The sequence below is a fragment of the Curcuma longa genome, chromosome 9, assembly GCF_044706935.1.
Source record: "Curcuma longa cultivar G26 ecotype Majalengka, Jawa Barat chromosome 9, ITB_CL_G26_1.1, whole genome shotgun sequence".
Taxonomy (NCBI): Eukaryota; Viridiplantae; Streptophyta; class Magnoliopsida; order Zingiberales; family Zingiberaceae; genus Curcuma; species Curcuma longa.
This window is the reverse complement of record NC_133869.1, coordinates 5177095-5205021: the sequence shown is the minus strand read 5'-3', so window position 1 is coordinate 5205021 and position 27927 is coordinate 5177095. Positions and strand designations below refer to the sequence as shown.

Genomic DNA, 27927 nt, shown 5'->3' with positions numbered 1-27927 from the left:
CAGGCAAGAGGCAGTGACAGTTCATAATAGTTTCGTCGACTGATGAGGAAGACTCTAATGCCTCTGACAATTAAGATAGGTACTGGTCATTTGAGCCGTATCCTTTTGCAAAGTAGGTCAAAAATATCCAGCCAATAATACCTTTTGAGCCAGAGTTCTGCCTCCTATATGTTTTCCACAAATACCTTGATGAACCTCTTGCATGACATACTCAGCCTCATTAGGTCCAAAACATTTAAGTAAGGGTTGAGAGAAGGTCCTCTTGTATAGAATATCTCCAATCATAGTGAACTGAACTGCTCTCTTTATGATAATCCTAGCTTGCTCAGATTCGATTGGTAAATTTCCATTTTTAAGAAAGTTTATTATGGGAATTCTTCAATTAGCCATCTCATTTGTTTCAATGACCTAGTCAATGTGAGCTATTAGTTGATCATGTATTATAGGCTGCTCTTGTTCCCAACTAGTCAGACTACTGCCAGACAAGCCAGCTCATTTGCCTTCTAATTGTCAGCTTGGGGTATCTTCTAAACAGTGACTTCCTAGAAGGAAGTTTTTAATTTGTTGAAGGCCTCTGTATACTTCCAGAGTTTATCATTACGAATCTTAAAAGTTCCCTCTATATGCTGGGTGGCTAATTGAGAGTCTGAACAGAGTATTGCCCGAGTTTCTCCTACATGCCGAGCTGCCTGTAACTCGGCAAGTAATGCCTCATACTCGGCCACATTATTAGAAGCTCTAAATTGAAGGTTTATGGCTATCAGCAATAAGTCTTCTTTAGGGAAGCATAATAAAATTCCAACTCCGCTTCCCTTTTTGGTGGATGATCCATCCATAAATATCTTCCATGTCTTGAGTTCACTGGTGTCAGAGGTTAAGAAATCTGCTAAAGCTTGTGCCTTTATAGTTGCCTTCGACTGGTATTGCATATCATATTCTCCTAGTTCAGTAGTCCATTTGATCAATCGCCTTGAAGCTTCGAGATTAGTCAATACTCGACCCAAAGCACTGTTAGTTAATATTGTTACTACATGAGAAAGAAAATATGGTCAAAGCCTGCGTACAATCAAAACCAAAACCATAGCCAATTTTTCCAAAGTGGTCTATCTAGTCTCAACATCCTTTAGCAAATGACTGAAGAAGTAAATAGTTCTCTGAATACTTCCTTTTTATTTAACCAGAACTGAACTTACAGCACCTTCGGAGGAGGATAAGTATAACCATAGAGATTCTCTCTGAGTAGACTTTGCTAAAATGGGTAAGGTTGCCAAATAGATCTTTAGGTCATTAAAGGCTTGTTTACACTTCTCGTCCAAGTGAATTTAGCAGCCTTGCTTAATATATTAAAGAAGGGCAGGCTTTGTGTGGCTGACTGTGATATGAATAGTGATAATGCATTGATCCGTCCCACCAAATTCTGTAGTTCTCTAGTATTCCAAGGCGAGATCATATTTTGCAAGGCTTGTACTTTTTTGAAATTAGCTTCTTTACCTCTTTCAGTGACTATGTATTCCAGAAACTTGCCACTTTTGATACCAAACAAACATTTATTAGGATTCAATTTAAGATTATACCTGTAGGGAGTACCACACATTTCATTGATATCACTAATCAAGCTTTCAGCTCAGACTGACTTGATTAGAATATCGTCTACTATACTTCCATGTTACGACCTATCTGATGTTTGAAAACCTTATCCATGAGTCTCTGATACGTTGCTCCTGTATGTTTTTGTCCGAAAGGCATAACTGTATAACAAAAAATTCCTCCAGAGATAATAAAACTAACCTTTTCGTGATCCTCCCAAGCTAACAGAATTTGATGGTATCCCTGATAGGCATCCAACATGCATATATATTCGTGTCCTGAAGTAGAATCCACCAATTGATCGATACGCGACAGAGGGTAACAATCTTTGGGACAAGCCTTGTTGTGATCTTGGAAATCAATGCAAACGCGCCATTTTCCTCCTGTTTTTGGGACCAATACTATGTTAGCGAGCCAGGTGGGGAATTGAACTTCTCGGATATGTCCGACATCTAAGAGCTTGGCGACTTCATCTTGTATCACCTTGTCTTGTTAAGGTCCGAAATGTCTTTTCTTTTGCATGATAGGTCGGGCATTAGGGAGGACATTAAGCCTATGTTCTATGATGCCAGGAGCTATTCCTGTGACTTCTTGAGGCACCCAAGCAAATACATCATTATTTTGGATGAGGCAGGTCACCAGTTCGGCTTTCAGCTCAGGTGTTAGATCAACAACTATCTGAGAGACTCTGTCGGACAGCTCGGGTATGATCTGCACTTTTTCTTTTTCTTGCGCTTGCAATAGTTGTGTCACAAGACTCTTTTGTAAGGAATGTACTTCTTCTTGTAGAGTTCTTCTTAACTTCTTAACATCAGTGTGAACCATAGTTGTATAATATTTTCGAGAAACAGCCTGATCTCCTTTAACCAAGCTAATTTGATCATCTATTGGAAATTTTATCTTCTGATGAAAAATAGAGAATATTGCTTGGAAAGCACTAAGTGCAGGTCTTCCATAATAACATTATATGGAGCATCTACCACTGTAAAAATAATACTACGAGTTCGTATTAAAGGTTCTTGTCCCAAAGAGAGAGGTAGGCTAACCTGTCCCAATGGTTGTACTTCATGTCTAGTGAATCTGAATAAAGCAATAGTCATAGATTTTAGCTTGGATTTCTCTATCTGCATCTGACTGAAGGCTTCTTTGAATAATATGTTGATAGAACTACCGTGTATCAATGAAAACCCAAGCTACATCATAGTTTGCTATTATGGCACGAATGACTAAGGCATCATCATGAGGAGTGGAGACCCCTTGGAGATCTTGTGGTCCGAAGCTGATGATGGGTCCTTTGGCTTTACCTCTTCTAATACTGATATTGTAACTTTCCAGCCTTCTTCCATAAGCTTTCCTAGCACGATTAGAATCTTCATCCGTAGATCCTCTTGAGATCATGTTGATGATGGCCCGATGAGGAAGGTTATCCTGTTGAGTTTGATCGACACGTGCTTGTTCTTTTCTTCAATCTATCCGATGATTCTGAGGTGAATCGGGAGAATGTCTTTTTAAGGATCTGATATCTCGGCCTCGGGAGGAACTAGTTTGATTTCTTTCTGTGTGATTCTTTGTCCTTCTTGCTTGAGATATTTATGGGTGTCATGTCTCGACGTGGGGGGCGAAGCTCTTTTTCCTTGTTGCTTTTCCTTTATTACTCGCTCCACCTCTAGTGCTAACTGCCTGCATTAATTAGTGTTATGACTAGAAGATTGGTGATATGCGCAAAAATGAACCTGCTCTTCTGGAGGCCTCTGGCTAAGTGCTTCTTCTAAAATAGGAAAGGACGAAACAACGTGCACAGTGTGTTTTCCTTGTCGGGAAGGTACGTAAACGTAAAGTCCACATGATACCCCTTTGTGATGCATAGGTGGAGAGGCCTTTTTTCCAATCTATAGCTGGCCGAGCTGTCATCTCGTCGGGTAAGTTGAGTTTCCTCTAAATGTATATATTTTTTGGCTCTTTCCAATGACTTAGCATAATTGACAGGATATTTTTTCACTAGGTATCTGAAGAATTCTCCATCCATCAGCGCTTGGGATAAAGCACTGGTCAGCACCTCTGTGGGTGTGGAAGGGACATCCCAAACGACTCGGTCAAATCTCAGGATATACTCTCTAAGAGTCTCTTGAGGCTTCTGCTTCATAGTGAACAAGTTCAAGGGTGTTTTCTAATATCTTTTACTACTAGAAAATTGATGGAGGAAGGCAGCCTTGAAATCAGCAAAGGAATGTATCGACAAATGAGGAAGATGACTAAACCATCTCTGAGCAGAGCTTGACAAAGTGGTTAAGAAGACTTGACACTTGACTCTATCCGAATATTGGTGAAGTAGGGCAGCATTTTTGAAACGACACAAATGATCTTCTGGATCCAAAGATCTGGTGTATTCTCCTAATTAAGATTGGTGAAAGTACCGAGGCAGTTCCTGTTCCAAAATTATTTTAGAAAAAGACGTGTGAAGTAGGCTTACCTCTTCCTCCATGGTTGCCTTGCTTTTATAATTAGGTCGGTTCTTGACTCGTGCAAATCTTCTTCCAAAAAAGCAATTTCTTTGCGAAGGAAGTTTAATAGGAGCACGTTATCCTCTCTTGGCGTTGGTTGCCTTCTATGGAGAGAGAGGTCTTCTGGAGAGGGTGCAGGATTTCCCAAAGGGGGCAGTAATGAATGTTGTTGCAATACCTTTATCATTGTTTGCAAGACCAACTCATTGACCTTCTCGGGGGTGACTATCATTTTATCGCCACAACTTTTTTCTCCAGCAGAATCATGCTCGCCAACGATTTCTCCGGTGTTAGCCATTGTAGCATTTCAACTCAGTATTCTCACAGACGGTGGCAATTTATTCAGGCCAATACACCGTGGATGGTTCCAATACTGGTTTAAGGATTGTCGACGTGCACACTCCTGAGATAAGGTTACGGAGAGCGGAGAAGAGACATGCAAAGCACTCAAAAAGAGGGTTAGAATGGGGTCAAGGGTGGGTCCCAGCAAGCTACTCTGACGCTCAAGTTAGGGTTCGGCACGAGGAAGAAATTTAATGACTTGGAGAAATTAGGGTTGATGTGTGTGTACCTCTGCCCATGGATATGGGCCACCTTTTTATAATAGTCGATGTCAGACTCGATTTTAAGAAACATTCTGAAATACTTGTTCTTATTTAGAAAGATCTCTTCAATTTTCATAAGTTTGGTGAATATGCTCCTGTATTTTTGGAAGAGATGGTCCTGTGATCTCCGAATTATATGGGAGCATTATCTTCCTTACGATAAGGTTAAGATAAGAATCTCACACAAACACCAGGGTTCGTGTCACGAGGTCGGCACGTGATGCAGGAAACATGTCGAGACCGAGGCAAGAGGTCGGCACGCGGTGCAGGAAGCATGCTGAGACTAGAGCAGGAGGTTAGCACGCGATGCAGGTAGCATGCCGAGACCGGAGCAGGAGGTCGGCACATGATGCAGGTAACATGTCGAGACCTAAGCAGGAGGTCGGTACACGATGCAAGAAGCACGCCTAGACCGAGCAGGAGGTCGTCACATGATGCAGGAAGCACGCCAAGACCGGAGCAGGAGGTCGTCACATGATGTAGGCAACATGCCGAGAGGTCGGCTGAGCAGAAGGTCGGCACACGATGTAGAAAGCACGCCGAGATCGGAGCAGGAGGTCGGCACATGATGCAAGAAGCACGCCGAGACCGGAGCAGCAGGTCAGCACACGAAGCAGGAAGCATACCGAGACCGGAGCAGGGGTTGACACATGATGCAGGCAACATGCCGAGACCAGAGCAGGAGGTCAGAACATGATGTAGGAACATGTAGAGACCGGAGTAGGAGGTTGACACATGATGGCTTGGATTCATGAATTAATCTTAAAAGTTAATCGATAATTATGCTTACCCCACCTTCTTACATTTCTCTAAACCTCCTCTCCATATGTTGTCCACGTAATCACTAAAAAAACTCCACCGGATCACATATAATGATACATCGAATAAAATCGAATGATGCATCTATAGGATCTAGTTATCATCAACAATAAGGCTACATCATGAAATTGAATTAATACAATGGCAAAACTGAATGTCGACATGAGTCAAAAGCAAAACCATTGTATCTCTTATTTATCATCGGGGAGATTCCTACAATGCAGCGGAAGTCTTTTTGCAAGGATCGAGCAATAATCCGCAATCCTTCTTAATGGGAAAGAGAGAAGGAATAAGAGACTCTTGATCAAGCTCTTAACATCATGCTCATATACCGATCCATCCTAAGGTTATCCATATAAAACTCATATTCGATAACAACCATTAATCTACATATTAAATTAACATCCATTAATCTAAATCACTTTCATGTCATAAATATTAGATTACTTAATTATAATTTAATTCCTTAATGATAATTATTATTGATAGTAATTCAAGAAGAATAAATCCATCCAATGAAGAACTTAATCCTTTTAGGAACGACTTAACTCATAAATATCCTCGAAAGCTGAGAGAGGTTGTGTCAGAATACTAAATAAATGTTAGTAGATGCTTGGAGGAGTAGGTTATGTATGGCAAGTGTCGAGTTGTGTAGGGCACTTTTGAGGAGTGAGTCCTTGAAGGGATCCAAATGCAGCACTCAGGACGGGATTATTTGATAATATCTTAGGTATGGACAAAAAGAAAGTGACAGAAGATATGCATTTTAGAAAATTCCAAATTAGGATGCCTAATTTAGGGTGGGAAAGAGTACATATGCTTAAAATTGGCTGTAGTTGTAATGATATATGATTTATTTATTAGGACAGCCAAGTCAACTTCAGAAAGCGCGTCTGCCGTTTGCTCAAGTCAAACATGAGGACGAGCCGGTTTCCAAACCCTTTGAAATGACCGTTGTGCCCTTTTTCTAGTTGCAAGTCCTCCTAATTTTGCTTCCGCACCCTCGCAGAACTGAAATTTATTATCCTACACCTTCCGTGTGTGAAAGTGAAACCTCATAATTTTGGGGGGTTTATTTTCATTTTCCCAGCATAAATTATCCTTTGCTTTTTATTCACAAACTATATCCTTGAAATTTGAGTAACACTTATAACCCTCTTTAAATTTAAACTCATATAATTATTTTCTTTTCCTTTTTTGATCTATTCAAAATTTCAACTTGTTCAACCCATCTAGAACATTCAATACGTATGGATTGTGAAATAGTTCGTCTAATTTATTCAATTCTTTTGAAAGGTCTAATTTATTTATTTTTGTCAAATTTGATTCGCTTATTTAATTAAGTCAATTTGACTGTCTATTCAAATAGATCAACCTCTCAATTAGCTAACTTATCATCTTGTTCGGCATATGAAGTTTGTTGGATCTCTCAAACGTGTTTACTTTATAAACTTGTTAAATTACAAAATAAAATTTGGGGGTATGTTGCAAAATCTGACAATAAATAAACTACAGGCATCTAATTCAAATTATTTCGCTTTGGTAAATCTAATTTGTACGGGGTTGGTAGTGCAAAGTTAGGAGGGGCATAAGAGTGAACAACAGAGCTCATTTTTTTATCTTTATTTCGGCGTCGTTTCCTCCACTTCGTCTCGTGGCAATTCGCTATCGAGCAGGCGGATTTGATGGGTATTTGATTTCTTGACGGGTTCCTGCTTCCGCTTTCGATCATCTCGATCTTTGCCCCCTTCCTAGTTCTTTATTATCCATCCCCTGTCTTCTTCGAGTTACCTTTTCCGTTGAAAATTGCGAGATCTTTTTGGCTGTTCTCGTCCAGTTTCACTATCGTTCCTAATCAAAGATTCAAGTTTTCCAGCATTTTTTACCTCTATCGATCATTTGTTCCTGTTATTGGTTAGCAAGTTTTGATTTTTACCTGTGTTTCTGGATTTGGAAGCCTTTTCTCCCTCTGTGGTTGCGGCTCCATGCTGGGATGGTGGTGTTGTAGCGGTGAGGTTTGAGCTGTCAGTAGATCTTGGATGCTCGTTGAGTGTCCCCCAAATCGGATGCTGAAGAGCGAGATAGGAGGGATTTGAGCGGCGGATCTCATGGGCAACACATGCGTCAGGCCGAGCCTGACGAAAAATGGCTTCTTCCAATCAGTTTCAGCTACCATTTGGCGCCCCCGATCCGAGAACGAGCCTCTCCCGCCGGCCACCGGCATCGATTCCCCGAAATCTTCTTCGGTAGTCGCCATAGATGCTCCCGAACCCATCAAGATCGACGGAACCGATTCGAAGCCCTCAAAAGTCCCCGAAGTCGTCGGGAACGCGGCGCCGGCGCATTCTTCGAAGAAGCCGATCCAGTTCAAGAGGATTGAGAGCTCCGCCGGCCTTCAGGCCGGATCAGTGTTGAAGCGCAAGACCGAAAACTTGAAGGAGATTTATAACTTAGGAAGGAAGCTTGGCCAGGGGCAATTTGGTACCACATTTTTGTGTGCGGAGAAGGCAACTGGAAAGGAGTACGCTTGCAAGTCGATCTTGAAGCGGAAACTGGTCACCAAGGACGATGTCGAGGATGTGCGGAGAGAGATCCAAATAATGCACCACTTGTCCGGCCACCCCAGTGTCATCTCCATCAAAGGGGCTTACGAAGACGCAGTGGCAGTCCATTTGGTCATGGAGCTGTGTGCAGGTGGGGAGCTCTTCGATAGGATCATCCAGAAGGGCCACTACACAGAGAGGAAGGCCGCAGAACTCGCGAGGGTGATCGTTGGAGTAGTAGAAGCTTGCCATTCCATGGGCGTCATGCACCGGGATCTTAAGCCAGAGAATTTTCTTTTTGTAAACCAGATGGAGGATGCTCCTCTTAAGACCATTGACTTTGGATTGTCAATATTCTTTCGACCTGGTAATATTTCTTTCCTTCTACAAATGAACTCCTGGAAGTACTCCTGTTTGTTGGTTTTGCAAATAAGCTTTTTTAGATAAATGCAGATTCACCCTTGATCTAGAATGTGTTAAAAGTTGAACTCAGTTCAACATCGAACAAAATGGAGGAGAATGAATGAACCTGTTTGTTGATATGTTAGACCATTTAAAACAAATTTTTTTTTTTTTTCGTTTGCAAGGTGGATGTTCATAGTTCATCAGCAAGCTGCCATATTTCATGATCAGTTGAGTTGCTATATGAATTGCTTGTGCACCTTGCTGATTGAGGATGATATTGTTGCACAAAGCACATCTGAGAGCTTGATAATAGTAATTTATCAATATATTTCTAAAAGGAAGTTTTTAGAAACATCATAGTAGTGAATAAGGTTTCAGGTGATCTCAAGTTAGTATCAATCCTAATTCTTGGAGAGAATAAAGGGATATCCAAATCAATTGTTCACTCGTCTCTTGTATACATTCTTGGTTTTTATTCCACTAATGACTACACACATTCCACAAAATTTTTTGAATTGTTTCTCTGATTGTTAGAAAACTTGTTAGCCTGTCATCATTAGAAAATAAGTAGCATGAGTGATGTTTGTGCTTACAAATGTGTCATCATTAGAAGATGGTGTACATACTACATTGGTAATGACCTTTTTTACTTCAAAGTCAGACAGTGAGCATCAAGGATGGCTCAAGATGGAAGTTCAGTAGTTAAAGCTAACTATAGGTCTAGTTCACATTATTGCATCAAAGATAATTCTGCAAATTTCCTTCTTAGATGCTCATCTTTATTTCTGCTCCATAAGAGTCAATTGGTACTTGTTCTATGTGAGTCAACTTGACATTTAGTATTTAAAATATTGAACAAGAAGTTCAAGACAAGATCACTCGATCATTTTTTATGCCTCAGATAAGTCTGTCATATAAACCTCGAGAAAAATAATTCTGTTTGCTAGATTGAAATGTCAGTTATAGATTCATTGTAGGTTTATTAGCTTCTATAAGATAACGTGTGGGAGGAATTTCACCTGACTTAGCTGATTTCTAACTGGAATATATTCATTTTCAGGAGAAATATTCAAAGATGTGGTTGGAAGTCCTTACTATGTTGCACCAGAAGTCCTGAAGAAGCTCTATGGTCCAGAAGCAGATGTTTGGAGTGCTGGAATAATCATCTACATTCTTCTTAGTGGCGTGCCTCCATTTTGGGCTGGTGAGAATTTGTCCTGACTGATTTTCAGTTCTATTGTCGAGCCACTTCAAAGCTATTTGTCGACACTCTTAATATTAGTGTATATATTCCTACTCTTTCAACCCTATGTTCCCAGAATCCGAGCAAGGAATATTTGAGGAGGTGTTGCATGGTACACTTGATTTTGAGTCTGATCCATGGCCTAGCATCTCAGACAGTGCAAAGGATCTTGTAAGGAGGATGCTTGTGAGAGACCCCAAGAAGCGGTTGACTGCCCATGAAGTTCTATGTGAGTTTTATACATATGCTTTAATTTTAGATTTTTTTTCATAGAAGCTAATTCATTTCCTCCAGTGAGGAATAACATGTATGACTTACTCATCTTGGTTTTGATTTTTTTTTTTGTTTCGATTTATCTTAGAATAATTCAGAAAATTGTGCCACTGGAGGTTGATATGATAAGTCAGCCTGTTTTTTTCACTTCAGTTAAAAATGGCACTCACATAATGCATTGCATTGGTGTTTACAATTACTTTCCAGGTCATCCTTGGGTTCAGGTAGATGGTGTGGCTCCAGATAAGCCTCTGGATTCTGCAGTCCTCACTCGCTTAAAACAATTTTCAGCAATGAATAAACTCAAGAAGATGGCCCTCAGGGTAAGTCTCTGCTGCTCCAAACATTGTAATTTTGAATCTTGCAAATAAATGCACTAATAAATCATCAAGTCTTGAAGATCCCAATTGTATAGTCAAAAATGCACCCTTATCTTTTGGAGAATTTAGGATTCACAAGTAAGATGTGATTGTGATTGACTTTCATCACCATGTGATAGGGCTTTATTATTTGTGTGGGTTCTAAAAGTTTAGACAGACACAAGGTCCTCCCGTAAATTATCTTTAAATAAATTTATAGAATCTTCTATTAAAGAGCCAAATAAATAATCATCAATTATGCAACACATTTTGTTATTATGGTATCCGTTACATGGAAAGTAAAACTTGGAATGCATAGAATAGTTTGAGAAATTTGGTAGAAATTAGTAGGGGAGCCTATCTGAGGCTTAGCAATGCGCTTGAAGACTCAAACATATTTCTGGTTCTGAGCTTGACTAGTGGTGCAAGACACGCTGACAAGCTTGCAACTTGGAATTGGGTTCAATTTGGGTGGAGTTTGAATTTATCATATGTGATGTGGTTTTTGATCAAGCGACTTGGCTTTTGATGAGTCAAATGACTCAAAAAGGATCCAACAATCAACCGAGTTACTCAAAAGGACCGAGTACAATTGAAATTTAATCAGACTACTCAAGGGAATTCAATTTGGTGTGGTTTCTAACCAAACAACCGAAAAGGACTTGGTAGAATTTAACTTTAGTTAGATGACATAAAGCATCCGACTATCAACTGAGTGACTCAAAATACTTGGTGGCATATAAATTTGCATTAGATGACTCTTAAGGGATTCAATGTAATGTGGTTTTTGACCAAGTGTCTCTTTGACACTTTGTAAAATCTGAATGTAGTTAGACTACTAAATGAGATCCAACTTTCAACCGAGTAACTCAAATTAGAATTTGAATTTTCCCCAAATGACTTGAGATCTTATATGATTGGATATTAAATTGCCATGAAGTTGGCTCAAACTTGAAATTTTAGTGTTCTAGTGCCATAGGAAACACTGAATTTGCAAAGCAATGTTTGCTTTGAGTTGATAACTAGTCAATTTATCTTAGTTGAAGTATTTGAAATATTAAATTTGTTAAATGACAACTTCGTAATCTACATGCGTTAATCCAATATGGATTTCTTACATGATCCACTGTTCAAGAAAATTACTTCCATGGAAATGAAGTGACCTAAAAAATGCAACACTAACAGTTTAATGAAAAATAAAATATAATGAAAAACATAGAACATGGATGCAGATATGGCCATTAGTGTTTTTTTTTTCAAAAACATCATGCATCCACTAAATATATATTTGCTATTCATTCTTAGCACTGACTGATATGTTTCCTACAATTTCCCTTCTCTCTCTATTTTCCTATCTAGGTTATTGCTTCAAACCTCTCTGAGGAGGAAATTGCTGGACTCAAAGAGATGTTTAAGATGATAGACACAGATAATAGTGGACAGATAACTTTTGAAGAACTCAAGGTTGGATTAGAAAGAGTGGGTGCCAATCTTACCGAATCCGAAATTGTTGCACTGATGCAATCAGTAAGTTGTATAGTAATAGTTATTGATTTTATTGTGTTAGGTTTTCTGTGGTTATCGTTCACATTTACTTTGCACTAATCAGTCAAAGTCGACTAAAATCAGCAATTGTTACTTTAGAACATATAACAAATCTTTTTCATAGTAACATAAAATTGATTCATAGGTGGTAATTAAGATCGTGGTGCTAGATTTTGGCCACCAATTTTCTTCTAGATAAGTTCATCTTTTAAACAATGTTCTTTTTTTCTTTGCGATGCTTCTCCCATCATTGATGTTACTAATTGTTATGCAAGTCTATGTTCGCTAAAAATGTCTAGTTTTCTTTAAATTTTATACTAGATGTTGCATTTACACATGGATTTTTTGTTGCAATTTCATATAGACGATAAATGAGCTACAATAGATTGAGATAATATGAAGATGTTCCATAGACATAGAAGAATTGAACCTATTAGAGTGTAAAGCATAAGAAAAAATCAGTTTAAATATTATTAGTAACATATACTTGCATAAAGCAAGTTCAATGGAGAGTTGATACTATAGCCATAAACTAGTTGGAACCAACACGGTTTGAAGATCGATGGCAATGATGACATTAACTTCTCTCTGTGTTGATATGTGAATTTCAGGCAGATGTTGATAACAGTGGCACTATAGATTATGACGAATTCATCGCCGCTACATTGCATCTAAACAAGATAGAGAAAGAGGACCACTTGTTTGCAGCCTTCCAATATTTCGATAAAGACAGCAGTGGCTACATAACTGCAGACGAGCTACAACAAGCCTGCGAAGAGTTCGGTATAGAAGATGTTCGGTTGGAGGAAATGATCAGAGAAGTAGATCAAGATAATGTATGCTAGCTATTCACCTGTCATCCTTTTGCACTTAAGAATCTCGCAACGATGTATTCATTATCGTAATCTTGCAGGATGGACGCATCGACTATAATGAATTCGTAGCAATGATGCAAAAGGGTAATGCTGGCCTTGGCAGAAAAGGATTACAAAATACTTTCAGCATTGGCTATAGGAGGCCTGCCTAAAGCTCGTTTGGAATGTGCATGCTTGTTGTTTTTGTTAGATTTATTGTAGTTTCTTCCAAGATTTGTCATCGTATTTTTTGGAAGAAATTGAAATAAAGAACACAATAGTTGCATTCATAGAATCCACAGAGAGCTTGCAATTACTTGTAAAGATCCATGGAGCTACTACAATTGCAATGAGTATCAATTACTGACTTTTGTATTCATACGATTAGTTAGTGGATTCTTTTATCTCCCAATCTCTTGTTCTATTTGGGAAATATAGAAACGATCTTGAAGTTTGTATTCATGTATCATCCAGGCTAGGCTTACTAAGAGATAGACGGTCTTTTCTCTAGTTCAATTATTTGTAAAGATCTATGGAGGGATCGACGGTATTTCTTATTATTATTCTGATATTAAATAAATTCTAAGTACAACTTTTATATATATATATATATATATATATATATATAAATATTGATATTCTGTGCGATCTATGCCGTGCGACCCTGTGCGTGACACAGCCGACCTCCGCCGCTTCCAACTGCCCTTGCCGCGCCGTCCGATCACCGTTGGCCGCCGGACCGGGCCCGATCGACACGCCACTCGCCGGCGCGTTGGCCAGCATCGGATTTCGGGCGGATTGTAGTCGGAATCCGGCGCAATTTGGCCGGAACACGGCCGGTAGTGGCACGCGGCGTTTCCGGCTAAGTCGCGGTCGGATTCCGACCAAATCGCGGTCGGAGACCGGTCGGGGAAGGACCGGCGTGCGACGGCGGTCCTTCCTCGGTCGGTCTCCGACCGCGATTTGGTCGGAAACCCCGCGTGCCACTGCCGACCGTGTTCCAGTCAAATTCCGTCGGATTCCGACCACAATCCGATCGGAATCCGACGTCAGCTGACACGTCGGTGAGTGGAGCGTCGATCGGGTCCGGTCCGACGGTTGGCAGTGACCAGACAACGAGGCGAGAGCGGCCGGAAGCGGCTGGGGTCGGGTGGGCGAACATACTATGCATTTCTACATTTGGACGATCAGATCTGGCTTACGATCGCGTGATGAACGGTGGATCACGAGTCGCGCACGAAACAGTCGCGCAAAATATCAAAATAATATATATATATATATATATGACTTCTAGAATACTTATTTCAATTGAAATTCAAATCTGTTTCATTCATTACATCACATGTAGTCAATAATAATATTTTAGAAAATATTTGTAAATTTAAAAATAGATATTTTGACTATTTTTATGAGTACAAAATTAAGATAAAAAAAATTAGTTATATATTTACTAGTATTAAGTAAAGAATATAATAAAAACAAAAAATAAATATTAAATGTTAATGCTAGCAAAGATTTAATATTGTTCCTAGTTTATAGCTACTATATTTCTTTAAACATATATATTTTTTTCTTTTGTAAAAGATATATAAAATTAAGTATAAAGAATAAAGAAATTTAAAATATTTATGATAAAAGAGAATTAAATTTTTAGTCAAAATTATTTGCTAGAGCCTAGAGTTGCCCTTTCCATTTTAACCCAAAAGTTTGTGATATTTTCGAAGTTGTAATTTTCGAGGAGTTAAGATTAAAATTTTGTCAAATTGATAGAAAAAATAGAGCGAGAGAAGAGCCTTCTCTCTCTCCTTCCTCGCTCTCTCTCTCTCTCTCTCTCTCTCTCGCTCTCTCTGTTTCTCGCTTCGGACTTTCTTCCTCACGGAGATCTCGTCGCTGGCGTCTCCGTTTCATCGTCGGAGTTCCCTCCTCATCGTCGATCTCCATTAATCCCTCGATAAACCTCTGATCTCCACTCGTTCTTCCCATTTCTTGTTTCCATCCCCAGATCTGGCGGACTTCTCTTCCCTCGGAGATCTAATCTTTTCAATCACTTCCCGATCCGATCCCCTTCGGATCCCTCTGGCGCTGATGCTTATTTAGCCCTCTGATTTCAAAGATCCAATCTTTTCTACCAAGATGGGCCGCCGAGGGATCCAGAATTCCGCCATCGATGCTGCATCTCCAGAGGCGGGGGATCTCGCTTGCGTGATATGCTCGGAGGTGAGCGCTGTTCTCGCCGTGATGCGACGGAATGTTCGGTGGGGCAGCCGGTATGGTTCCCCCGAGGATGACGCCGCACTGGAACACTCCCTCATACGTTCTCTCAAGTTACTTCGCCGGCAGGTCTTTTCTTGGGGGCACGCCGGCAGCCCTTGGAGTTCCATTGAACCTTCCCTCTATCTCCGACCCTTCCTCGACGTGGTCTGCTCCGACGAGACGAGTGCTCCTATTACCGGCGTCGCACTGTCCTCAGTCTACAAAATCGTTGTGCTGGACACCCTGGATCCGGAGGCTGGTATCGGAGTGGATGCTGCCATGCATTTGGTGGTTGAGGCGGTCACGAGTTGCCGGTTTGAGGTCACGGACCCGGTGTCTGAGGAGGCTGTGTTGATGAAGATCCTCCAGGTCCTGCTTGCAATAATGCGGAGCCGAGCGTCTTCTGTGCTCAGCAATCAGCATGTCTGCACGGTTGTCAACACATGCTTCCGTGTTGTCCACCAGGCGGGCACCAAGGGGGAGCTGCTGCAGAGGTTCTCGCGTCAGACCATGCATGAGCTCATCCGATGTATCTTCTCACGCTTGCCTGATCTAAAGGCTGGTGCCGGATCTCTTTCTGTCAAGCCAGAGGTATTTACTAAGGAACTATACTAGAAAAAAGTTCGGTAATTTATTTTCGTGTTATCTGGAAGCTTACTTTGTAGCAGTTTTCTTTCGTATCAAATGATGATTTGGTTTTGCAGATGGGTGCAGTTGACAAGGACCAAACTTTTGGGATCAACCAAGAAGATAATGCAAATTCTAGTGTTGGACCTGCGAGCGCAGGTGGGGAAGATAGCCATTCACCAGTACCAGAAGCTCCAAATGGAGAGCAAATTAAAGTAGAACCGTATGGAATCCCTTGCATGTTGGAAATATTTCACTTTTTATGTTCCCTTTTGAATATAGATGAGCATATCGGGATAACTCGTGGAACAAATCAGATAGCTATTTATGAGGATGTGCCACTTTTTGCTCTTGGAATGATTAATTCAGTTATTGAATTAGGGGGTTCATCAATAAACCAGCATCAAAAGTTTCTATCACTGATACAAGATGAGTTGTTTAGGAATCTGATGCAGCTTGGGTTGTCCATGAGTCCACTTATTTTGTCCATGGTTTGCAGCATAGTTCTGAACCTCTATAGGCAATTGTGTACTGAACTCAAATTGCAGCTCGAGGCATTCTTCTCTTGTGTTATCTTGAGGGTTGCACAAAGCCGATATGGGGCTACATACCATCAGCAAGAGGTAGCCATGGAGGCTCTTGTGGACTTCTGCAGGCAGAGAACATTTATGGCTGAAATGTATGCCAACTTTGATTGTGACATATCTTCTAGCAATGTCTTTGAAGAATTAGCTAACCTTCTATCAAAGAGTGCATTTCCTGTTAATTGCCCTCTTGCTTTCACACATCTTCTTGCACTGGATGGTTTGATTGCCATGGTTAAGGAAATGTCCAATAGGATTGAAAATGCATCTCTTTCTTCAGAACAAACTACATTAGAACTTGAGGTATTTTCTCCCTTTTGGACATTGAAATGTGAAGACTACTCTGACCCAAACCAGTGGGTAAAGTTTGTCAATCATATGAAGCACATCAAAAGAAGATTAATGATTGTTGCTGATCATTTCAATAGAGACCCCAAGAAAGGGTTAGAGTTTCTTAAAGGAACTCACCTCGTGCCTGAAAATCTGGATCCCCATAGTGTGGCATGTTTCCTCAGATATACAGCTGGATTGGATAAAAACCTTGTGGGGGATTACTTGGGAAATCATGATGAATTTTGTGTGAAGGTGCTTCATGAGTTTGTCCGCACTTTTGATTTCCAGAATTTGAATTTGGATACTGCTCTTCGCCTTTTTCTAGATACCTTCCGGCTGCCTGGTGAATCTCAGAAGATTCAGAGGGTACTTGAGGCTTTCTCAGAGCGATACTTTGAACAATCACCAGAGATTCTTGTTGACAAGGACGCTGCCCTTGTGCTGGCTTATTCACTTATAATGCTCAATACTGACCAACACAATGCCCAGGTTAAGAAGAAGATGACTGAGGAGGATTTTATACGGAATAATCGTCGCATTAATGGTGGACATGATCTTCCAAGGGAGTTTTTATCAGAACTCTATCACTCAATATGCAGGAATGAGATAAGGACAATTCCTGAACAGGGTTCTGGTTTTTCAGAAATGTATCACAGCCGTTGGATTAATCTTATCCGAAAGTCCAAGAAGATGTCTCCTTATATTGTTTGTGATTCCCGTCCTCTCCTTGATCGTCAAATGTTTACAATCATGTCAGGCCCCACTGTTGCTGCTATCTCAGTAGTTTTTGATAATGCAGAACATGAAGAAATTCTTTTGACATGTATAGATGGCTTCTTGACAGTGGCGAAGATCTCAGCACACTACCATCTAGAAGATGTTTTAGATGATTTAGTAGTGTCCCTATGCAAATTCACAACCCTCTTGGACTCATCTTTCTTTGAGGAACCAGTGACCATATTTTCAGATGACATGAAAGCTAGATTAGCGCTTGAGACAGTTTTCAGTATAGCAAATTCATATGGAGACTGCATACGTAATGGCTGGAGAAATATCCTTGATTGCATACTAAGATTGCACAAGTTGGGTCTTCTTCCTGCTTGCATTACCAGTGATGCTGCTGATGATTCTGAAACTTCTCTAGATTCAGTCTATGGAAAGCTTGTTCCTAACTCACTTTCTACCTCTCAAGTTCAAATGGTCACTCCTCGTAAATCCTCTGGGTTGATGGGGAGATTTACCCAGCTGTTATCTTTTGACATGGAAGAGACAAGGTTGGAACCAGATGAACAGCAGCTTGCTGCTCATCAGAGGACACTGCAGATAATAGAAGAGTGTCACATCAACAGTATATTCATGGAAAGCAAGTTTTTACATGCTGATTCACTAATGCAGATTGCTAGGGCCCTTATTGTAGCTGGTCATCCTCAGAAAGTTACCAATTCATCTGATGATGAAGAAACTGCAGTTTTCTGCTTGGAGCTACTTATTGCTATCACATTAAACAATCGAGACAGAATTGGACTCCTCTGGCAAGGTGTATATGAGCACATAGCCAATATAGTTCAGTCTACTGCAATGCCTTGTCCTCTTGTGGAAAAGGCAGTTTTTGGACTCCTAAGAATTTGCCAGAGGTTACTACCTTACAAGGAGAACCTGGTTGATGAGCTTTTAAGATCACTGCAGTTGGTTTTAAAGCTTGATGCACGTGTTGCAGATGCTTATTGTGAAAATATTACTCAGGAAATCACACGGCTTGTGAAGGCTAATGCAACCCATATGAAATCTCAGGTTGGTTGGCGGACCATAATTTCACTGCTTTCTATCACAGCTCGCCACCCAGAAGCTTCAGAAGTGGGTTTTGAAGCACTTTTGTTCATTATGTCTGAAGGAGCTCACATTTCACCAGCCAACTATATCCTTTTGATTGAAGCTTCACGTCATTTTGCCGAATCTCGTGTTGGACTAACAGATAGATCAGTACGTGCAATAGATCTAATGGCTGAATCCTTTAATTGCCTTTCTTGCTGGTCTCGTGAGACTAGAGATGCTGGTGAGGAAGCTGATAAAATTGCAGAGGGAATTAGAGAGATGTGGGAAAGGCTTATCCAAGCACTGAGAAAGATCTGCCTGGATCAGAGAGAGAAAGTAAGGAATCATGCTTTGTTATCTTTGCAGAAATGCCTGGTAGGAGCAGAAGGAATGTGCCTGTTACCCTCAACATGGTTGTGGGCCTTTGATCAAGTTATATTTACTGTGCTTGATGATTTACTGGAGATTGTACAAAACCAGTCACCAAAAGATTACCGGAACATGGAGGGCACACTTTTGCATGCCATGAAGTTGCTATCAAGAGTGTTTTTGCAGCTAGTTCAAGAGCTTTCTCAGCAAAGTAGTTTCTGCAAGCTGTGGCTAGGGGTCATTGGGCGAATGGAGAAGTACATGAAAGTTAAGGTGCGAGGTAGGAAAAGTGAGAAACTACAAGAACTGATTCCTGAACTTCTCAAGAACATTCTGTTGATCATGAAATCAAAGGGGATCCTTTCAGAAAGGAGCACCACAGATGAGGATAACTTGTGGGAGTTGACATGGCTTCATGCAAACAATATTGCACCTCTATTGCAGTCTGAACTGTTACCTGTTCAGGAAATGGAACAATTACATTCAGGTGTTCAGGCTGATCTGAGTAGCCCTAGGCTAGTGGCTGAGCCCTCTGTTGGTTAGGCTGAAGTTACGAGGTCCTTCTGATTCATTTTATTGTAAGAGGCATAAAAATTCTCTCAAAGGCCACTCCTGTGTATTTCTCACATACAGTGGTTACCAGCTTTTAGCCACTTATGGTGTCATGTTCTTTTGGATCCTTGATTGCTTGAGTCAAGTCTCATTTTGTGGGACGAGCATAGCTGAGTCTTAAGCTGAATTGATTCTCTTTGACTACCATGTAAAGTTAGGAGTTTGTTAAAGATTTGGATGAGCAAAGAAGTACTAATGGATTAAAGGCTAAATTTTTCTTGCCAGTGACTCCCTCCAGGTGCAATCTATAAGATCACATCTCTGCATTCATCTTTTTTACTTCCCATGCTTTTGTTTTCTCAATGTCAATACACTTCTTATAGAATGTTAATTAAAATTAATTTTTGGTATTTCTGATATCATTATATGTAATACAGGCAATTTGGCTCATCTTTCTAAGATGTCAAACAAATTTTGTCTATTTTCAGTTCATTGTATCCTGCAAATTATGGTAGTAAGAGATCTTTCTAATCTGATCCTGTTTGTAGAGTAGGACTTGGAAAATTTTAGTAAATTTTTCCAGAAGCCAGGATTTGCATAAATAGTGATTCTAATAATTGTTGCTTCAGCACTTTAGCAGGATATTTTGTCCTTCAGAAAACTCAGCTGGATATCCTAGTAAATCTTAGTTGAAATATTATATATATATATATGTATTTCAAATTGTTAAATCATTTGGATCTATAATCTTCAAAATAATAAATGTAGTTAAGTGGTATGTTAATCCAACTTGGTATGATAAAAAATATCCAACATGTCTAGTGGTTTAGGTGATCAATTTTTCATTTTCTAAGGCTGTGTTACTTCAATAGAAAGGAACACAAGTAGAGAGGTGGGGGAGGAGGGGAGGGGATACCCTCCACTGTTTAATTTGGTAGATAAACAATTCTGGCAAATGAAGAAATACACAAGTGCTCCTTTCTTCTCAAGCTCTTCCTCCCAAACATGGACAGGACACCTATGGTGCAGAAAAACATAAAAATACAAACAACATATAAAGCTCTGGTGAAAAATACAAAGTGGAATGATTTGGTCCTTTTTTTCCTCCTTCCCTTTTCTTCCACATCCTTGATTCTTTTCCCCTCCTTTTCTTCTTCCTCCTTTGACCCCCTTCACCTTGCCCATCCACTGAAGTAAAACAGTATGAAAGTTGGTAAAGATTAGTTGCAGTTTGAAGAATTTATTAAGTAGGTAAAAGTCTTCAAATCTACTGCCAAGTCTTGAGCTCAAAACTTACCTTACAAATTGAGGATAAGTCCAATCCTGGTTATTTCAGTAATAAATTTCTTCAATTATTCTCCTCGTCTCTGCTTCATCATTTCCAACCTCTCTCTTAGAAACACTAGTTCTTAAGGGAAAGCCACTGGTTGGTGGTTGGCAGTCTAAGTTGTTTGATGTGGATTTGCTTAGCAAATTATTAATCGACATAGTTATCAAAATCATACGATTCACAATAAATATTATATGATTTGATATGATCCACATATAAAACAATACAATTCTTACATACGAATTGAAAATAAAAAAGTACCATGATGATGATTTGATATGAATCTTATTTAGACAATTCTAAAAAAGAAAAAATCATTTAAAGTTAACCTGATCAAAACCAAATCCAACCTGTTAAAATAAATAAACACATTAATATAAAAGGAAGAAAAGAATAATGGATTTTGTATTATGCTATAGAGGTATGAACACATTGTGTTCTCAGAGTTGACCATGATATAGAAGAAAAAAAATATCTTATCAAATCGAGACACAAAATTGATGATAGCCAACTGTGAATTTGACACCTAACAATTAATGAGAAGAATAATTTTTTGTCATGTTATCACGTTGATATATAAAATGACAATAAAAATGACATGTTAGTAACCTTGAAGTAGTATCATGTCTAAGTTGCTTTCCATTTGATTTGATGACAATGATTCTATCTGTCAAGCATTTGAAAGGAAAAATTCAGATTACTCATTTTATTTCAATTCTTAATGAAATGAAATAAATAATAATTTGTGCTTTGTCATTAGTGGATAACATGAACTTATATATTTGGTAATGAATCAATATCAATTTTACTCTAGGTTGTTAAAACCCAAGAGGGAGCCAAATCCAACCCAAAATAACAAGGTACTTAGCTGGGATACTGCTTTTGTATCTAAGCATTTTTTAACTCTATACATTCTACTCTCTTTTAACATCTTTACTCTATCATACTATTAAATGAAATATTATTTTTTAGATACTGTTACATATCAAAACTCTTAATAAAGGATGTTAATTCTAACATTTTGTAATTTTTATTTGTACCTTACCATTTACAATTCAAGGTGTGGATACTGGATTACAAATTGTAATGGGTTAAGTTTTGAAGTCTGATATTCCAAATGAAATTAAAAAAAAAAATTGAGCCATTGAACTTACCCACTTAGAAGTATGTTCTTTCGTTGGATTATTTTCAAAGCAGCCAGTGATTTTTGGTTACCTTGAAAACTTGATTGGCATATATGTTTGATTCGGCACTTATGATTGGTACAAAAACATAACACTTCAATGGCTCTGTGTGTTTCCCTTGTTAGTACCTTAATTTATATGTATAATATTTTCTCAAATTATTTCTGGACAGGAACACTTAAAAATATTTATTCCTGCTTTTGAGAGGCTGTATTTCAGTCCGTGAGTCAAAATATTTTGGGCAAAAATACGAAGTGAACCATTTGATTTCCGAATCATAAGGTGTCTCACTTTGATTTTTTTTTTTATCAAAAAGGTTGTCCATCTCACTATTTTGCGGTGTATATTTATCCAAATGTCTTCTAATACTATTATGTATTATTCAACTACAATGTGAACAGGTCAAATCCGTTTTGTAGTAGTTATGATTTCGTTACTGTTATAATAATTATTGTAGTTACGATTTCGTAGTTAATATAACATGAATAATTAATAAATAAAGTTGAATACACATTGTAACAATTATGAAATTATAATTATTATAAGATGAATATTTTTTTATGTTAAGTATGTCAAACACATATTAGAGGACATTTGGATAAATATATACGACAAAATAATGAAAGTGATGGGGTGTATCTTTTTCCTAAACTAAACATATAATTTAGTTCTGTCTCTCCGTGATTAAGGAAAAAAATATCACTGTATTTCAATTTATTGGTGCAGGCGATAACTAGTTTGGAGCATATATATTTGTAGAACAAGCCTTAAACTGAGATGGCAAAGCATGCCACCACCATTCATCATGTTCTTGATTGAATCGATAATGGTTTCTACAGGATGAAGCCGTTTTTATTTTATAAGATTTCCAATGCTTGTTTTGCATTGTGTTCTTTGATTGAGATTTCAGATTTTGATCGAATTAGAAAAACGGAAATTCTGTTGTTTTTTTCCTCTAGTTTTGAACTGATCGGTTATCAACTGTGTAGGTTTGCAAGTTTTTAAGTATTTAATCTGAAAAACAAAACCCAAAGATTGTTTACTTATTCTCGTTTTGTTTGTTCATTCTTTTTAATTTTGCTGGGTTCGGCTATATCAGCAATTGCCATAAACCTTAAGGACAACGATTTTTTTCTCCAGAGATTACGATACAATTAATCAGATATCTATAGATTAATTTTTAATTACAATGTTAGTTTTTAATTTACTTTGATGATCAATAAATTTTTTATAGAATTGGATAAAAATTTTTAGAATTAATTGATTGAAGAATTATCTGAATTAAAAAAATTACTTAATTGGTAATTTTAGAAAATATTTTTGTGTTTTTAAATTAAAATATTTTAATTTAATAAGTCTATGCATATGTTTTCAAATTCATGCAAATATCATATAATTGCGATTTAGCATGTGGCATCACACTTTTTTTTTATGAGCCACACACTTCATCATACAACAATTCAATGATTTTGTTTCTTAAAAAAATATTTACATTTTTTTTAAACTACTAAAATTTCTTTTTAAGATCATAATAGATTTGTTTAAAAAAATTACCAACATCGAGCTTGGAATGAAATAATAAATAAAAAAACTTTTATTAACCAACAATATAATTTTTAAACCTCATCCAGGAGACAACTTAGATGGATTAGTGATCTTCACTTTCCAAATTTATTCTTCAATGTAAAATTTTCATGAAAAAATGATCTTCACTTTCAGATTTATTCTTCAATGTAAAATTTGTAATTGGCATCACAATTTTTAAAGATTAATCAGTTTAAAAAATTAAATATCTGATACCAATTAAATGGATTAGTCAAGCCATTAATTGTAAATTAATCAAACTAGTTAGCATGGTCAGGTCGATGAGACAATGGCATTCAAGACAAGTAAGCTTGTTTAATGAGTTAAGCTAGATGCGTTTAGTAAACAATTCATCTAAGCTAGATGAGTTAGATAAATTACTTGTTTATATTATGTTCTTTAGCTATGCCCCAGATAACTATTTTATATTTTTTTAATTAGGTAAACCACACTATCATATATGAGTAACTAGGGACATAGCCCGAGGCATAACGTAAATAGTTGATATAAATAGGGACATCTAAAATCAATTTCCAACTGGACTTGAAATAATTGTTCAAATTTATCTTAATTTTTTTTTATAAGTTTAGTTTGATTTGAATTTTTAATTTAAACTTATTTAATTATTTGAAAACTTTTAAATTTTTTGATTGTTTGAACTTTTATATTTTAAATTTATTTGATAGATTATTAAATTTAATAATATAAATTTATTTTTTATTTTTTTAAAAAAATAAATTTATTTTTTATTTTAAAAAATTATTTATTAAATTTTATTCATGAATATTATTTATGAATATTAACAAATCGGATATATATATGTTCAAATTTATTCATTTAATTTAATAAATTATTTAAATTTATTCATTTAATTGATTTTATATGTTAAACGAATATAAATATATTTTTACCCAATCAAACATCAAATTTATTCATAAATATTTAATTTATTTATGACCCTAAAATTTGTCAACGTAATTAGTTGTCAAAAAAAAATCCTATTTTATATTTTCTTGATTTATTTTAATAGTCGAGTGAGATCAAGTCGATCACAAGAACACAAGAATAGTCAATTTGAAAAATTGAATACCTACATTGTAAAAAAAAATTATGGACAAAAGAATAGCTACATGAGCACATGATTATTTTTTTAACAATACATTAACATCACCTGGTAATTAAATATTTCTTGCACCTGTACGAACCAGCAATAACAAAACTAAACATGGTAACCAATTACAACAAACATTTTTTCATTTTTTTCCAATTACACATTCTCACAACTCAATATTTGAAAGAAAAATAATACAAAACTACTGATAATAATCATAAAACTGAAATTTAAGTTCCTAAATTTAACACTATAAAAACGCTTACGGTATAAATATTGGGAAGTGCTTCCTTTGGCTGAAGAGGCAAAGGCAACAGATTTGATTGCAAATCATAATCAATGTAGCTAGGTTTTCAAATTGTTGTGCCTCAGGATGCCACAGAAGTTAATATGTTTAACATGCCCAACAAATTTTGGAGTAAGATCAAGTTTATTTGTGCTTTATAAAGCTTCCATGTGCTAAAGTAATGAATATAATACATAGAAGACCGCTTAAAGAAGGGCAAAGGCAACAGATGAACTGTGATTGCAAATCATAATCATCACACTATTGCGATAAAACTCCCTTTCAATAATGAATATAGCACATAATAACAAAAATAGAGTAACCATGCTTTGTAAGTACAAGATTCAGTAAATTTATATGTTGGCTAGCTATTGGGCTAGCATAGTTTCCTAGTAAACCTTACCTTAACTCCTATCGTTGTCAATATTGTTTCTTTGTATATTTTATTGATTCTAAGGAAATTAACAGTTGTGTTATTAATATATGGTTTGTGTTATTAACACAAGATAAAACCTTATTATGATGATTGAATATTCTTGGTTATGACATATATGAAAATTTCAGACCCATTCATACCCCACTGATATTTAAATTTTGTGATTATCCGATCTCAATACCATTATCAATTTAAACAATTCACTTTTCTCTATTTCTTGTCTATTTTCTCTTAGCTTTCTTTAGGCCTTGTCCCTGCTCTCATTCCAATTCTGGAAATGAAACTTTTAACAGCCTTAGGATGAACATACCTAAGTTAACACTGAAGCATAAGTTACATTGTGGAGGAGAAAACAAGTAATCGAACTTTGCAAGCGGTATCGATTAGAAAACAGCTTTCTACATTTTGATCTGGAACTCAGTCTTCTGTTTGATCTGGAACTATGTACCAAATGCAGATGTTATTGTGTACCAATTTTCAAAATAGCATAATTTCTAAGCAAACATAATTAGCAAACTGATCCAATAGAGGCATCAATTTCATGTGAAAATTGCAATAATATGTTTTCCTTCCATTTCACTTAATCACTCACTTTGTAATTTTTTGTGCTTTCCTGTTAATGGTAATTCAATGTCTTCAATTGCTGTTGAAGCAAGTAAATTAAAGGTTCATTTGATCATCACTTGTCATTCTTGCATATTGGTAACACACTACCATTAAAGATAACGACTAAAGCAGTTGTAGGGAAGTCAACTCAAGTAATCAAAACCTTTAAATAGACTGAAAAGTTCAGACCAGTTATAATTGCTGTCTAAATCAGATGAGAGAAGTCAATTTATACATAATGAATGACTTATTTGTGATTAATGATAATGAAAAACAAAACACCCAGTTTTAGTAAGATATTCAGCTGAGCAGCATTTGCAAATCATACAAAGAAAGGGCATACAAACTAAACATATAAACTAAGAGACGAAGAGAATCGAAGTGATAGCCCTCCTAAATTGGATTGCAAAGAAACCTGTTGACTATTGAAAATGTAATAAGATGGCTTACCTCTGCTGGTTCAAGATGGAGATCGTCCTTCAAATGAAAGCTTACAGCAAGCCTTGCAAGGCCTAAAACCCCTTGCACAAAATATACAATTGCAACTGCCAAGTTATCGGAGGCCATATCCATCTCAAAAAAACATGTTAATCTGTCAGCCTTGGATTGGCTTCTCTGAGGTTTTTTTTGGGGGTGGGAGAAGTGTTCCTCTGCTGCAACTGGCCAGATAATGTATCTTCTTTGCCTACAACTAATTGATTCACTGATCTGGAAATCCCTAAAATAGTCACGACAATATATTAAGATTAGTACCAATACCAAGAAGCTTTAGAACAATTGAAATGCCTATTAAAATTCTTACAAATAGAATTAAGCAAGCATATTTAGGACTTCCTGTTGAAACTGAACAACTAGTAAGAATAATTTGTGTATAAATTATATACGAGAACAAACTCATAAGAAGGATTTTTTCCTCACAAGTGGAAGTTTTTCTTTCTTTTTTTACTATCAGTATTTTTTTAAACTTTCTTATCTTTGGTTTCATCCGAGATTTTCCTGAATAGAATGGGATGCTCAGTTAGTCTATACCAGGTTCGGAAGAGTTCAATGCATTTACATATTGACTCGAAGAGGATAGGGATCTTAAACTGCTACCTCAAAATAAGGAAATTTGGGGTTAGAAAGACAAGGAAAATTTTCATAGAATTGCAGATCCACTCTGCACTGAAACAATAGAAATCCCTGATACTAACAGTAAAAAGAACTTACGGATGCCGCGGTCGGAGGAGGAATTCTCGATCTCGGCTAGATCGTGCTCCAGAGGACGCAGAGCTGTTTCTTCGTCTTCATACCCGCTGCCGCCGCCGCGGTCCTTCTGGCGGAGCGGCGGAGGGGTCGAGGCTGCGAAAGTCGACGCCATACGGTCGCCGACGGGGGGACGCCGTCTGACTCTCCGTCGGGGGCGTTGCGAAGCACCGACTCCATGGCGAGCTGCAAAGGGCCGCCGTGCTGGGTACAGGGAAGAGGAAGAAAGGGGGCGAAATCAAATTAATTTTTAAAATATAAAAAATGGGGGAAAATAAACTTTAAAATAAAAATATATAAGAAAGGGGGGGGGGGGGGGGGGGGGGGGGGGGGGGGGGGGGGGGGGGGAATCAAATTAATTTTTAAAATCTAAAAAATGGGGGAAAAAATAAACTTTAAAATAAAAATATATAAACAAATAGTTTTTACAAGCCTCGTCTCTATTTAAATGATTTTTGTCGGTTTATTTTGAATAAACCTTATTGTTTGATCTAACCATCACATTTTGATAGGTTAACAATGTGATTAATATATATATATATATATATATATATAATATAGATAGAAATTAAAAATAGATTGAGTTAAAATTTTAATTAGTGTAAATTCAAACTAGTAAGAATACTCTCTAAACAAAGAAGATATAACTAAGCAATTTAATGCACACAGATAATGGATCTTTAATTAAGCACATTTTGAATGATCTTTTTATGTTTAATTATGTCCCACTCGGATCCTCACCTTTCTTGTCAGAAAAAACAAAAACATATGAAGGAAACAATGAACACAAAGAAACTGATGATCAACCTAATTAACTCACCTGGCCTGATCTAAGCATCTAACTAATACTGTTCTTCATTAATCATGTTCTTATAATAGGC

General features: G+C 37.4%; 2 protein-coding genes and 1 long non-coding RNA gene across 3 annotated transcripts; 2 read left to right on the top strand and 1 right to left on the bottom strand.

The window, feature by feature from the left end:
- The first annotated feature begins 7180 nt into the window (after nucleotides 1–7180).
- LOC141834865 (calcium-dependent protein kinase 10-like) lies at nucleotides 7181–13113 on the top strand. Its single transcript, XM_074722246.1, has 7 exons — nucleotides 7181–8422; nucleotides 9521–9664; nucleotides 9780–9932; nucleotides 10184–10299; nucleotides 11695–11862; nucleotides 12492–12716; nucleotides 12794–13113. The coding sequence occupies exons 1-7, from the start codon at nucleotides 7621–7623 to the stop codon at nucleotides 12905–12907; spliced, it is 1722 nt and encodes a 573-aa protein (XP_074578347.1). The 5' UTR covers nucleotides 7181–7620; the 3' UTR covers nucleotides 12908–13113.
- A 1423-nt stretch (nucleotides 13114–14536) lies between these two features.
- LOC141834894 (ARF guanine-nucleotide exchange factor GNOM-like) lies at nucleotides 14537–19592 on the top strand. The gene is made up of 2 exons (XM_074722284.1): nucleotides 14537–15578; nucleotides 15692–19592. The coding sequence occupies exons 1-2, from the start codon at nucleotides 14868–14870 to the stop codon at nucleotides 19253–19255; spliced, it is 4275 nt and encodes a 1424-aa protein (XP_074578385.1). The 5' UTR covers nucleotides 14537–14867; the 3' UTR covers nucleotides 19256–19592.
- A 5373-nt stretch (nucleotides 19593–24965) lies between these two features.
- On the bottom strand, nucleotides 24966–27260 carry LOC141835433 (uncharacterized). Its single transcript, XR_012602387.1, has 3 exons — nucleotides 27011–27260; nucleotides 26252–26519; nucleotides 24966–24993 (listed from the first exon to the last, which is right to left on the bottom strand). It is a non-coding gene; the product is annotated as an uncharacterized LOC141835433 (long non-coding RNA).
- Nucleotides 27261–27927: the final 667 nt, after the last annotated feature.